Source organism: Carassius gibelio, chromosome A13 (assembly GCF_023724105.1).
Source record: "Carassius gibelio isolate Cgi1373 ecotype wild population from Czech Republic chromosome A13, carGib1.2-hapl.c, whole genome shotgun sequence".
Lineage (NCBI taxonomy): Eukaryota > Metazoa > Chordata > Actinopteri > Cypriniformes > Cyprinidae > Carassius > Carassius gibelio.
Window position 1 is genome coordinate 1257612 of NC_068383.1, and position 14892 is coordinate 1272503.

At 37.1% G+C, this 14892-nt stretch overlaps 1 protein-coding gene across 2 annotated transcripts in view; it reads left to right on the top strand.

Moving 5' to 3' along the window:
* Positions 1 to 682: 682 nt before the first annotated feature.
* The window catches only part of LOC128025831 (inositol polyphosphate-5-phosphatase A), an 86903-nt gene continuing 72693 nt past the window's right edge, over positions 683 to 14892 (top strand). Inside the window, exon 1 of one of the 2 annotated variants that reach the window (XM_052612371.1) lies at positions 683 to 1123. In XM_052612371.1, the coding sequence (XP_052468331.1) occupies positions 1046 to 1123 (78 nt within the window). In that variant the 5' untranslated portion in view covers positions 683 to 1045. The remainder of the gene's footprint in view (positions 1124 to 14892) is intronic. The other variant, XM_052612372.1, reaches the window with a different exon arrangement.

A 14892-nucleotide genomic window follows, 5' to 3' on the forward strand; every position in this document is an offset into this window, starting at 1 on the left:
TCCAGTGAAAAAGTGTTAATCATTAAAAAAAAAAAAAGATTAATTGAACACACACACACACACGCGCACTCTCTCTCTCTCTCTCTCTCACACACACACACACACACACACACACTCTCTCTCTCTCTCTCTCTCTCTCACACACACACACACACACAAACAGACACACACACACACACTCTCTCTCTCTCTCTCTCTCTCTCTCTCTCTCTCACACACACACACACACACACACACACACACACACACACTAATGGCTAATGCGCTGTCAGTCCCAGCTGTGGACACTGAATAAGTTTGTGCGGTGTGATAATTTCCTGAAAACAATGATAGAAAGATAGATAGATGGATATTTGATCAAAAAGCCATAAAATTTGTAATGTCAGCATTACAAAATTATTATTTTTTTCCTTTGATTCATTAATAAACAAATATAAAATAATAAATAATGATAAACGATAAATAAAATAGAAAAATAATTAAAAATAAATAAAGTAAAAATAAAATAATGGAGGGGAAATGTCATATACAAAAATAAATGTAGGACTATAATTAATAAAAAAAAAATCAGCAAGCAGTTAATTTCTTATTTTCCTATTTTTACATGCATTTATTTATTATTTTGCAGGCTCGCCCGTCACGCGTTGCCCCTTTAAGAGCCGCGTTTTCCCATAGGCTCCGTGACGTCAGCGCAGCGCAGGACTCACTCCAGCAGCGGCGTGTCCTCCTCAACAAACGCGAGCGATGCGCGCACGGGAGAGCCGCACACCAGGGAAACACGCTCCGCAGACCGGCACCCGCCGTGGATTAAACCGGGGAACTCTCCAAACCATGGCCGAGACGGCGAAGAAGTGAAGGCTGACGCGTCGAGCACGGAGCGCGCTCTGATTTCGCGTTACTAGACGCGCACGAGTATGCGCGATCCCAGCTGATCGAGACTCGAACCCGCATCGTTTAACCCCACGAACCATTACTCTACTCCACAGCTGCTCTCGCTCCGGAAACAGCTCAGATTAGCTCATTAGACCGGCGGGCGAGCTCCGTGATGATGGCGGGGAAGCGGACGGCGCAGGGCGCGGGAATCCTGCTGGTCACCGCCAACGTCGGATCGCTGTTTGAAGATGTAAGTGTTTATTACTAATAACACACGCTCTCTTCCACACCAGTGCACTCCGAGTGAGTCCTGCTGCTGTAACCTGAGGTAAAGTGTACTGGGTAATGACGGGACTTGATAAATTAACCCGAATAGAGTCGAACCCACGACCTTTCAGTGTCCCCTCAGAGTTCCTAACGGTCTCCGGTTGATTGACGTTTAGTTTCGCGGTTCACACACTAGTCACGTGTCAGTTACTGGATACTTAGCTGATGTTGGTTAATGTGTCTGTTTTTGGTCTGACATTATTATTGTTTGATAAAATATGTATGTATGTATGTCAAAAAATTAGTTCTTTCTTTCTTTCTTTCTTTCTTTCTTTCTTTCTTTCTTTATAACAGTAGTGATATTCGAGTAACACTTCACAATAAGGTCTCATTAGTAAATGCTAGTTAATATATATTCCAGTCATGCATTGTTAGTTCATTTTAAGTGCATTATTGTTAACAAGCTCATCTTTTGATTTAAATTATGCATTAATAAATATTGAAAAGAACTAATATTAGTAAATGCTGTAGAAATATTGCTCATTCTTAGCTCATGTTAACTAAAGTAGTAAGTAATTGACCTTACTGTAAAGTGTTAACAATGTTCTTTTGTCTTTCAAACTCCTTAATAGTCCCAAATGTAATGGAAACGAGTGGGTCAAAGTGTGCGAGAGCCTTGTTTAATGCAAGAGGTTGTGTTAGACAATGTTTTTGAGCCGAAGGATGAAGAATAACTTCTATAACGCTTTATCTTCTGTCCTTCTCATAATCACTCGACTCTGTGGATTAATCGAAATCTCTTTTGTTATCGCACTCGATCAAAACCATTACGCAAACTTGTGGTAGACCAGGACGAGTTGAGGTTTAAGCAAATAAGTTCCTCTGAATAAACCGTAGTAAAGTATTATCTCAGCTATTAAAGATGTTCTGTAAATGAGGCAGTACTTGAGCGTCTGGAATCCTTTCTGAGAAGTTTAAGCCAGATCTGTTTGTTTGATAGCAAACTGTGTTTTCTTCCGCGTGTGGAGAGGAACTGTCCCGTACTATCTCGAGTTATTAATAGTTGGCCTGTGGTGACCGCTGAACTGCTGTCTTATGAATATCTCTGTTCATACATTACTTGTTTTACACCAGAGCGTGGCCAGAACCAGCTCATAGAGTCCTGCACAAATACACCTGAATATTTGACATGTTCAGACGTCTCGTCTCGTCTCTCAATGGGCCTTTTGTGCTGCACAAGCCACAAATGCACGGATATTTCCAAATTACGTGAATGAAGTAAATGAGTTCTTTGTTAGCGATCACAAGATGAGGTGTTTAGGGCTGGACGGCTTCCACAGTTTTTGGCAAGTGCTGTTATAAAGCGGTTGAAGTCTTGTACTGTAGTTCTTTTCTTCTGATGAGATGCTCCTGAAGTGCTTCTGGGAGACATTAAAAGCCGTAAAGGTAAAGCTATAGGATGCATATGCTCTTTAAAATATATAAATGACTTGATTTTATGGTTTAACGTCTGGGCCGGAGGTCACTGAGATCAGAGCATCATGTGCTGAAAGGAAGCGGCTGTAAATGGGAGAATCTCAGGAAAATGGCATTTAAAAACCCCCCAAAACAGTTTGTGTCTTCATCAGGTTTGTAGAAATGCAGCACTGCATCAGTGTGTCATCAATGGATGCTCTGCAGTGAATGGGTGCCGTCAGAATGAGAGTCTGATAAAAACATCACAGTAATCCACAGCACTCCAGTCCATCAGTGAACCTCTTATAAAAAATGTTATCAGAAGAAAAGAGACGGGACTCTCTCTGCTCCAGAACCTAGTGAGGTTTCGTTATAGTAGCGCTGTGTGACAAAACTGACATGGCGATATTTTGTGATTCTATATATTGTGATAATCTTGCTTTTTCCACCATCTTTCCGTATCTTTTCATCTAGCTTGCTGCAGTGCATTCTGGGATTGTCTTTTTTTTTATTGCGTAGCATGTATTTGAGGTTGAAGTTAAACGTTGCTAGAACAATAAGAGACTGGAAAAACGTATTCTTTTCACCGCAAAGAACTCGATTGTTACTCTGTAATGCAGTCGCAGGTTCTTTTAAAGTTATGAACAAACGTTCACTTAGTAACCTTAATAGAACATTTGTTCAACGTTATCTGGGCTTCAATAATGTTCTCGAAACGTGAGCTCAAAAACGTTATTTATAAATCGTTCATGGAATGTTTTTACCAAGCGGTTCAGTTGGATTTCATCGAAACGTTCAGAGAACATTAAACAACAACGTGTTCCTAACTTAAGAAGAACGTTCATAGAACATATTTTCGTTGTTCGCTCTGTATTTGAGCAGGTCTGGTTAGCAGAGATCTGAGCCGGTTCTTCGGTTCTCTCAAGAGCTCATTATTATCTGGTTCTAGATCAGTCGTGATGAGATTCCTGTTATAAATAACCCAGAGTTATCAGACTTCATCTGTGTGGTGTGACATTGACATGTTTTACTGGTCAGACGTCTTCTCGTTCTGCACGTTCAGAGGTCAGAGGTCAACAGACGGGTGTTTTCACACATGCGTGTGCAGTGATTCTCAGTGTTCAGTCGACACGTACAGTAGTGATCCTATAGTTGGATCGGAGGGTCGTGTTTTTATCAGTCTGTTTTCAGGAGTTCTGCACTATATTATTTCTGCTCCGATGTCTGAATGGTTGTCCTGTAGAGATCTGTTCTGCAGTGCTGATCGTTTACTAGAAGTGAAATATGTGTGTGTGTTGATTTTGTATTTTTTTTTTTTTTTCTCCTTTTTATTTTTTCCTGGTCAATAAAGAGGAATTTCACAGGAACTGGTTGTGTTAGTGAATCATGTCTGATGCAGAAAGAGCGGTTAATATTTTCCATCATGTGGTTCTTTGAAAGCGCCAGAACACTTTAGAATAATTACAATAGATAATTGAGAACAATAAAATAAATTTCCAAAACATTCTTTCCAATCTGCACTTACTGTATATTGATAGCAAACCGTGTTAGCCGCTCTCTTAAAGGGACAGTTCGCCCAAAACATTTACTTGCCTTCAAACCTGTATGAATTTGTTTCTTCTAAACAAAGCAAGATGTTTTGAAGAATGTTGATTAGCAAACAGTTTCTGTTAGCCATCGACTTCCAAAATGCTATCCCATGGATATCATTTTTTGGGTGAACTGTGGCTTTAAGACACTAGTAGTGAAAACACCAGATATAACAGGTCAGGTCTAGTGCTCAAATGTTTTTTTTTTTGGGGGGACTTTCATTTGAGAGTGTCAACCACGCACCTATGATCTGCTCAATAACGTGACTATCAGTGGATGTAGTTGAGCGGTTTATTTCCCCTCCAGTGATTGTCATACTGGAGTGCACTGGGTAATGCAGGCTAGATGCTGTGTGATGGGGTCTCTGTCTCTTTAAATGCCCAGGTCCTGCGGCTTTGACTGTAGTTTCATTAAACGCTGATGTTGCGCTTTGACGTGTGAAAAGCAAACAGAAATGCTGTCATTCAATATGCAGAAACCTGTAAAACATGCATTTTCCCTCTGAACTGCTGTTTCTGGTAAGTGTGCGTGCGTGCATACGGAAACGAGAGAATCTCGCGGAACCTATCAAAACAAACCAACAAAACCTCAAAAGAATGTGAAGAATATATTTTAGGATTTAAGATGGTCTTTGCATTGCTACATTGCTTTCGTGACAATTAAACACGTTTCACTGAATTCACATTTCTGTAATTTACTGTATGTAAATTAAATAAAAAAAAATTGATAGTGAAATTGATACATTAATATATAGTATATTGTTAAAAAACACTTTTTTTTTTTAGTTTCCAAGGCTGCATTTATTTGATCAAAAATACTGTAAGAAATTGTTAAATATTATTATAATTTCAAACATCGGTTTTCTGTGTGAATCTGTGTTAAAGTGTAATGTATTTCTGTGATGCTCCGCTGTATTTTCAGCATCATTCCTCCAGTCTTCAGTGTCACATGATCTTCAGAAATCAGAATAATATGCTGAAGAGTAATTTGTGATCTTCATCAATGTTGGACAGTATTTGAGTTGAGCAGTCGCAGCAGATGTTTGGCTGTCATGAGTGAGGTGTGTGTTTCCTCCGTGTAGAGGCACGTCTGTGAAACACCGCAGAAGCTTCATGTCTCCTCTCCGGCTCAACGCTGCTGTTAACCAGTTCACGTCTGTCTCTGGTCATGTGTTCAAACAGAGGAAGATGTTTAGCACAATGCTCACGCTGCTCTTCTGAATGATGATAGATGCAGCTGTTGACTCGAATGACAAAAAGACGATCAGAAGTTCTCCTTCTCCGTTTTCAAAGTCTTCTGATCTCTTTTAAGAAAAACTCCGTAAATGTAATAAATGATTAAATAGTTTATATATTTGATATTTTTTGCTTTTTTTATGCTATGTTTATACTATTATAGTATTTTTTTTTTTTTAAATCAGCTTTTATGTATTTTTTTTTTTATTAAAATTTGTTTTAAAACTCTTATTAAAAGCTTTTATTTTTATTTAGCTTTAATTTTATTCATTTTTAATCATTTTAGTACTCCAGCTTACTTTTGTGTTAAATTTTACGTTTTATTTTTTTATTTTTATTCATTTATGGTTTTCATGTAATATTTTTAAACTTTTAGTTTCATAAAAAAGTATTATTTATATACTATCATAGTATTTATTAATAATTTGAATCAACTTTATATTTCCATTTTTCATTTAAATTATTTCGTTAATTAAAACAATTCTGATGTGCTTTTAATTTTTGTATATTTCTGTTATTAAATGTATTCAATTATTATTCAGTTTATTTCAGTTTTAGTACTTGTTTGATTTAGATTTCTTTAAGTTGATGGTTTTCATATTTGAGTAATTTCGTATTATTTCCCAAGTAGAGTTGTAGTTCTGTTCAACAGTTGTGTGTGTGTGTGTGTGTGTGTGTAAGAGCTGCGTCAGTGCGAGAACTCCTGCGGGTTTGGACTTGTCTTTCTTCTGGAATGTAAACGCGTGTCATGAAAGCGAGAAGAAAGCCTGCGCTGGCATTGAGAGACTTCATGTAGTAATGTTCAGGACACAAGCGTTGCTGGTAACATGATCTAGTGCTGTGTCCTGTTCTCTATGGTCACCGCTGAACTGACCAATCACAGCACACCAATACAGACAGATGCTTTACGTTATTTAGATTTTGTGTATCTTTTCTTTAAGCAAGCAGCTTTTAGTATGACAGAGTGCACATAAGATATTACACTTTATTGTCGTAATTTTAACTTTTTGTTTTTTTCTCTCCCACAAAAATATAATCTCATTGCTGCAATTATTTCATTATCTTAGATTTTTTACTTTAGTCTTGTAATTTTGACTTTTTTTTTCTTTAAAGTATTGTGACTTGATTATTTTTTTTTTTGTTGCTTTTGTCTTAATTTGGCTTGTTCTCATTTTTTTTGTCTTTTTGTCTTATTTGATTTTCAATTGTATTTGTTTTATAATTAAAATACTGTGAATTTTCATTCTTGTTATCTTAGATTTGACTTTATTCTCATAATTTTGAGTTTTCCTTAAAACATTGTTACTTTTTCATTATCTTAGATCTTTTATATTATTCTCGTAATCTTTTTTCAAAACATAATGACTTTTTATGTTATCTTAGACTTCTTTACTTCATTCTAGTCATTCTGACTTTTTCAAAAAACTCAGACTTGATTTTTGGCCTCATTCCTGTAATTTTTATCTTAGATTTTTGGTGTTGTTCCTGTAATTTCTTTATTATTTTTTTACAATTTTTATTTGATTTTAATCCCATATTGCTGCAACTTTAATCTTGATATTTTATTTTATTTTTTTGTAATTTTTACTTTTTCCCCCTCAAAATAATATTCAGTCTCTCGTTGCTGTGAATTTTGTGCGCGGTCGTCCTGTAGTTCCCAGGATGCAAAAGCTGTGTGTCTGTCTGATTCATGAAAGTATTTTTATCTTTTCTTGATGTGCTGATGTGAGCAAGCACCTGGGCTGTGGATGTGGGAGGTGGGAAGTGATATTTACGTCCCAGTGCTCTATGGGAGATTGGGAGTGTGTGTGTGTGTGTGTGTGTCTGGCTTTCTTCAGCCATGGGAAGTCCATTGGAATCATTACAAAAATCTGCTGGAGCTCCGTCAGTATTGCAGCGTTTGGCACGGGCCGGTGGCCATGTATGGTGAACAAGCGGCCGGCACGGGGCGATGTTACCCAGAATGCTGTGCGTGATGATGAGACGCTCTCGTAGGAGGAAACTCCTCTGCTCCTCGCTCACACTCAAATAGATCAGCCGCAGTCAGAAACAGCAGCGAGGAATAATTCAATCCTCAATTACTCAGTGTGTCAGGCTCATGTGTTAAACGCTACTTTACCCAGAATGCCTCTCTGCGTGAGTGGAGGTAATGAGCTGTGTAGAGTTTAGGCCTGTGATTCTACACTGGACTGTGGCCTGCTGCTGCTCTTCTCTCACTTCATGAGTTTAATATAGTGGGTTAATGTGATGTTGTGTTGTACCTGAAGCTGAAGCGAGTCGTTTAATTGAGTCACTGTGAGGAATACACCAGTAGGTTGACATCCTCAAATTCCGATACAGATTTCCGATTTTTTTTTTTTTTTTTTTTTTTTTTAAAGCATCAAACAAGAAAGAAGGAAAGTGTGCATAAACAAGATTTTCATTTGGTATTTAATAGTAGGGATGCACCGGTTGACCGGCCATGAATCGGAACCGGACGGTTTTTGCTTAAAATATAATACACGATTGGCAATCGGCCGGTTTTTGGTTTCTTTTCGGCCGATTTTTCCGCGTGCACAGACTACATTGTAATAATCATGTCAGTTGTGTGGAAGTATTTCGAAATCTATGCGCAGGACACGGGCAACCAATCAGCACTGGAAGCGCAGAGCTACACGTCTGAAGCACAGAAGCAGGAAGCGAACAGCAGACTGCACAAAATAAGAGTCCCTTTCGAGTCCCCTCACTGAAGCTGTGTGAGTGTACTTTACCTGTTCGCGCCCTGGACAGGTGGAGACCGTGAAGGGATGTTCAGATCAACTTCTAGTGTGTTGGATGAGAAACGAAACGGACTAAACTGTGACAAAACAGATTTTTTTTTTTTGTAAATTAAAACTTTCATACACGTTTGAAAAGCCAGAAGTAAACGTCAGTTCTGTATTAGGATGATTATTTTAATTTTACCTTGAAATAACATCGACTTAATTTGATTTAAAAATCACCTGATGTAGCACACTGAAAAAAGTGTTTCATTCATCAAATTAAAAAATATCTAGGGTAATGATCACATCTATATTTTTTACTTGAGACAATAAGTTATTTATTTTTCATTGGCTCAAGTAAAAAAATATAGATATTTTTGTAATAATATTTATATAGTATACCTTTTATTTAGTCTCACTGGTAAAGAATTTTTTTTTTTAAATCTAAAACCAAATTTAAAAAGTAAAACAAATACTGAATGCTGGTTAAGAAACCTCTTATTGATAGTGTGTTGATTGTGTTGTTTGGATTGTAGAACTATGCAGTTGTTGCCTTTAAGTTACAGTTAATCTTTACATTTAAGGCCAGTTCTCTGTAGTTTCAACCCAATTCAAAAACAAAAGCTATAAACAAAAGTAATTATATAAAAGCAGTAGTAATTTAATGGTTAAATGATCTTTATTTTGAATACCCCCCACACCACCCCCAGCGCTTGCTCTCAAGTGTTAGTCTGGATCCCTGCATTAATGGTATATATCACAGCACAGTTATTTCTGTCTCTCACTGTAACGTGTGTGTGTGTGTGTGTGTGTGTGTGTGCATATAGGGCATGTAGAATAAGTAGGTCTGGATGTATGAAACGGGGACAAGCCTCACTTCCCTACAGTCTGCTCTCTTTTTGACTGAAGCCTGTGGGTGCCAGAGAACTGCTGTCTGTTGGACCGCCCACCTGCCAGTCAAGACACACACACACACACACACACACACACAGCATCTGGAGTGAAGATGCCGGTGTCAGACTCTTTGCATGTACATATACTTCATTTTTTAAAAACGTAATTATTTATATTGACACTTTTATTCTAGTTCTTATTTTTGTTATCCAAAATAAATTTTAATTCTTATGTTTATATAATTTGTTAGTATTCTCGTTACTATTAATAATATTAATTATCCTTACTGTAATGGCCTAACACTAATAATACTAATAATTCTTGTTACTGTAGTGGGAAAAAAATCGATATTGGTTTTTATTTATAATATAATCATAATCGTTATTTTCTATAGTGCCTTTTAAATGTTACTTCTCAAAAAGCTTTACATAAAACATCAAAGTGCAGCATACAAAAATGTATGAAAACAACATGCCTTCAAAACTTTTAAAATAGAAAAAAAAATCGAATATTTATATAAAAAAATCACATTAAAGCTATTTTTTGCCACATCATTTTTTTCATCTGCATAGAAATACAATTTTTGATAAAGAGATCTTAAAAGCTGACCAAGTGGGAAAATGTAGATATTAAAAAGCAGAGGGTCCCAGAAGTGATCCCTGAGGGACTCCAGATTTCACAACACCAACCTGTGATCTAAATCCAACCATAGACAAAACTGCTTACGATCTTTAAGGTAGGACTTGAGATACCAGATAAGTACAGTATCACAGATCCCAAAACCAGTTTCTAAACGAGCAATTAAAATAGAATGAGCTACAGCGTCAACATCGGCACTGAGATCAAGAAGGATCAGAACAGAAAGACAATTAGCCGATCATTAGTGACCTTCACCAATGCGGTGTCAACTCTATGGACTTTACAGAAACAGACTGCAAAGGTTTATATAGATGATTTTTTTTTTTAATAGTAACAACTTGTTACAAAATGTAAGCAAGAAAAGGGAGATTGGAAATGGGATGGAATTAATCAGTGTTTGTCTTTTTTACTCCAGATAACTTGATTGAAACTAACCAGTCGGTATAAGATAAATGAAATGGCTGATTTCAATTGAGAAAACCTCCTTTTGAAGGGAATATGAGTCAAACTTCCTTTGTTTATATTTCTATTAATAACACAAACACTATTAATAACACACACACACACTCAAGTGATCTGATTCCTGACAGGACTGTGTTTTCTGTCATGTGGATCTGATGCTGTAGTTGCAGGACGAGCTCAAGTTCATTAAAATATTGGCAGATTTATAGCGTCTGTCTGCTTTATTGTCATTTTGACCGGTTTTGTTCTCATCCTGCTTTTCTGTTTTTTCACACATCCATTCTACTGTTAAACAATCTGTCGTACTGCCCAACCTCTCTCTACAGTAACACAAGAACACCTCACATGTAAATACGTGCAAAGACGGATGTTTCATCTTAAATCAGATTTTTTTTCAATCTTTCATTAATGGCAAATATAAGTATATTATTAAGCCTACCTTTAGCTTATTTAGGCTATTTGTTGGACATGCGTGCACACACACACACACACACACACACACACACACACACACACACATATATATATATAATGATTAATATATGTAATATAAAATGATATATTACATTATATTATGAATTATTATATTAATATTTTGTATTTTATTTTACAATTTATATTAGTGTTCATATAAAAAATCGTATCAATTATATCATTTTTTTATATTTATGTATTTGTTACATTTTTAGATAAAAATATATTTAATTATATATTTAATTACTGTGTGTGTGTGTCATGTCATATATATAATATATAATATATATATATAATATATTTAATCATTAAAGTAAAAATAAATCATACATTTTTGTGGATGTAGTGTGTATATATAATACATATTATAGCTAAATATTAAATACTATATAATTATGTATATTGTTTTTTGTATTAGACTTTACATATTTTCATACAATTAAGATAATATTGTCTGTATAAAATAAAATGAGAGAGAGAGATTGATTGATGGATTTCATAATTTAATTTTTTTTATGTATTGTGTGTGTATATATATATATATATATATATATATATATATATATATATATTTTTACAATTATAATTTGGATTAATAATTTAATTTAATAACTTGGATAATTAGAAATCTAAATCAAATCTAAAAAAAGGTTAAATTCAAAGCAGCTGATATAATATTTAATTTGAGCTCCTGAGACTTCATCGCATCTTAAACAAGGAAGTCCTCTTCATATCTGAGCTGTTTCCTGCTGGGTTTAGTTCTGTGTTCGGCAGTGATGATGTTCTCCTGATCTGGTGTTTGGAGAGGATCTTTCAGAGCCGGGATCATGTCCCAGATTCCCGTGTGTGCTCCTATATGACGAGTCTCTGTATTGTTGTTTGTGTTGATTTGGCGCGTGTGTGTGTGTGTGTGTGTGTGTGTTTGCGTTCCTTCCTCTCATTCTCGCTCAGAATGATGTTTCCTCCTCCGGCGTATCATGATGGATCACGGTCACGGTGCCGCGTTCTGGAGATTCGTGAGGAATGAGGACGCTCTTGATGAACAAACTGGGTGTGCAGGACGGATGACGTCCAATTCAGATCAATGATTGAGTCACTACTTCCTGTCACATGACGGCAGCGTCACAACCAACATGACACTGAGGAGATTTTTCAGTTTAATTTTTCCCCCAGATTCTGTGCTTTCCATTTACATTTTTCTGGGCTCTGTTTTAAATGTATCAGACAGAGTCCATATATAATACATACATCTATAAAGTGCCCTCCATAAGTATTGGAACAGTTCCCTCACAGGTCTTTCTAAGTGTTTTTCTGTTGCGGTCTTTCTTCAGATATTAAAAGCAGGGAATGTGTGTTATCAGTTATATCCATTGCTTCTGCATTCGATGATGACACACACAAACCAAGAGGAAGATTCCTTGTGTAAATGCATGTGAATATGAGATGAACCGCTCTGTTCCTGCTCCCTGTGAACTGCTGTATACTCCAGTTTACTCGAGTAGATTCTGTACTGAAGTGACTAGAAATCCACCAATTCCTGGCCTCCGGATGTGACGGGAAGTTGAGTAACTATCAAACTGAAGTAGATTTAGATCTAGGCTAGATCTGAGGAAATGAATAAACCCACAGCACGTTCTCTGGGCTGGTTCTGGCCGGGATGTGGGCTGATCCACAGGAAGATGTTCCTCTAAAGCACCAGGAAGCTCCAGTGTTGTTGTTCTGGATTGATTTGAAGTCATTAGAGGAGGACGAGTGTCTTCAGGAGACCTGCTGGATGGACCTTAGTCTGTCGATAGTATGAGGATCATCATAAATAAGCACACAAGAAACTATGAGCATACAATGTAGTTCTGTCGTCAGTTAAGTCATGATATTAATACTGCAAACTGTGCATGTATGTATGTATGCATTATATTCTCTGAAATGCATGTAGTAAAATATATTCTGCAATTCCAGATCACAATATTAGGCACAAGCTGGTGTGTGTGTGTATATATATATATATATATTGTTTTTGTAATTTAATGCACAAGTAAATGTGAGCACAAAGTGCAATTATATAAAAAAAATGCAAAAATATTTTTTTCATTGATTTGAAAAGTACAAACGCAAATGAAACCATTTAAAAGCGTAAAATAACTCCTTTTAGATTCTGTTGTTTAAGTTTGTTTGACTATCACTATCTGAATGTCATCAGTGAGGATACAATAATGTTGTAGAACAAGCTTTTGGGAGTTTTGAGAACCAGAACCCAGCTGACGGAGTAATAAAGTATGACGTTTATTTTTGCTTTAACGGGCGCTTCGTTTTTCTTGTTTAATTCACTTATCGCATTGAATTTTCCCTACTATTAAAATCAATTCATCCAGATTTTGCTAAAATCTGTAATATTTGGTGTTATACATGTTTTCTGCTCACATGCGTTGTGTGAAAGTGTTGAAGATGTTAGTTTCTGGCCTGTGTTAGTGTGTTAATGTTTCCATCATAAACACATCCAGGGCGGGTCGAGATGCTTCTGTGTGCTTGAACCCTCTCTCTCTCTCTCTCTCTCTCTCTCTCCTTCATTGTCTGGAGCAGGAAGACGAACATCATATCTCTATCAGGCTTCTGCTGCAGAAGTGACGGACTGTGAAATGTTTTCCATGTTTGTCCTGCTTGACTGCAAACAGGAAGCTGAGAGCCGAGAGCAGCGGGAGATAAGAGAACCGGAAGATCCTTCTGTGTCCAAGGAGTGTTAGAGATGGATGCACTTCTCAGTTTCATTTAGCCTACTTGATGTACTAAAAGAATTAATGAAATAATTGTAATAGTTCAAATACCAAAAATATATACACACAGAAGAACGATTGACGATGACAGAAATGCTTCTCGTGTCTCAAGAGCTGGACTGATCTGATGGAAGGGTCTGAACAGGAAGTCCAGGCTTTCTCGTCTGCTGGCTTTGTGAGCGCTTCCTGTTTACACTTGGAGACGTGGAGTGTGTGTTATTCTCTGTGTGTAAAGCGGTTCGACTGTCGTATTCGTGTAGTCTCACAGGAAGTGTTTGTAAAACTAGAGCATCTTTCCAGTGGAAGTTTGATTGCCCTGGTTTTCTTTTCCTCCGTCCGTAAGTTTCAGACTCTGTTGTGTTTGTGGATCTCATTGTAGCAGATGGAGGTCAGAGGTCAGGTAAGGGTGAAAGGTCATAAGGTCGGCGGTCACGTCCTGCACAGCTTTATATAGATGCAGTGTGACAGTAGTGCGGTACATAATTCTTATATTTGTTTTAGTTCATAGTTTCGATGACTTTACTAGTATTTTAAAAGGTGGTTGTGTCCGAACGTTTAACAAGCACTGAATGCTAGTCATCTTTTTTACTAGCGTCCATTTGAGTTCTGAGAGACTTTGTAGAGCATTTATGGATCATGTCTAAACATGTGATTAAATATTGAATGTTGTCTCCTTCTGAAAGCATTTAGACATTTAATGTCGAGTAGTTGCTGTGCTGTTCCCTCACTAATCCCGTGTCCCAGAATGCATCAGTCTCTGGAGCTCAGTCTGATGTTCTGCTCGGGCCATGACTGGAGAAACACTGCTTCAGAGCGTCAGATGGAGATTACACACCTGTTTCTGGGTTATTACGGCTGTGACGGTCACTGATGTCTGCAGGGTTTTACTTCTCAAACGTTTCCCTCCGTGTGTGTGTGTGTGTGTGTGTGTGTGTGTGTGTGACTGTAGGAATGCAAACACTTGTGTTGTTCTGTTTCACCAGGAATCCTGATGGACTGCTGAAAATATGAGCTTCCTTCAGTGTTATCTGACACAAACCTGTTCAGATCAGATAGTGTGTGTGTGTGTTGATGCTGAGTGCTGGTGATGAGTTGATCTTGTTCATCTCTCTGTGTGTGTGTGTGTGTGTGTGTGTGTGTGTGTATCATCAGCGTGACTGTATCCTCTGCTCTGTATTCGTTGGTTCTGTTTGTGTAGATGCAGCACACACGTGTGTTTCTCCGTGTGTTTTGTGTGTGTACTTTTCCACTGACAGGATCGCTGGATCACGACACACCTGTGACACGGCTTGGGGTTAAAGTTCAGGCTAAATCAATTCATTTATCTTCCTTTTAATGATCTAAAGCTTGATCTTTCAGTCTGAATCACAGTGAATCACAGCGAGCTTCCTGCTTTATCACTTACAAATGTTTTATAACTAAATTCAAGTAAGAAATGTTTATTTGTGCACTTTAATGTGGCAAAAGAGAGATCACTGTGTTCATCTAGAAATG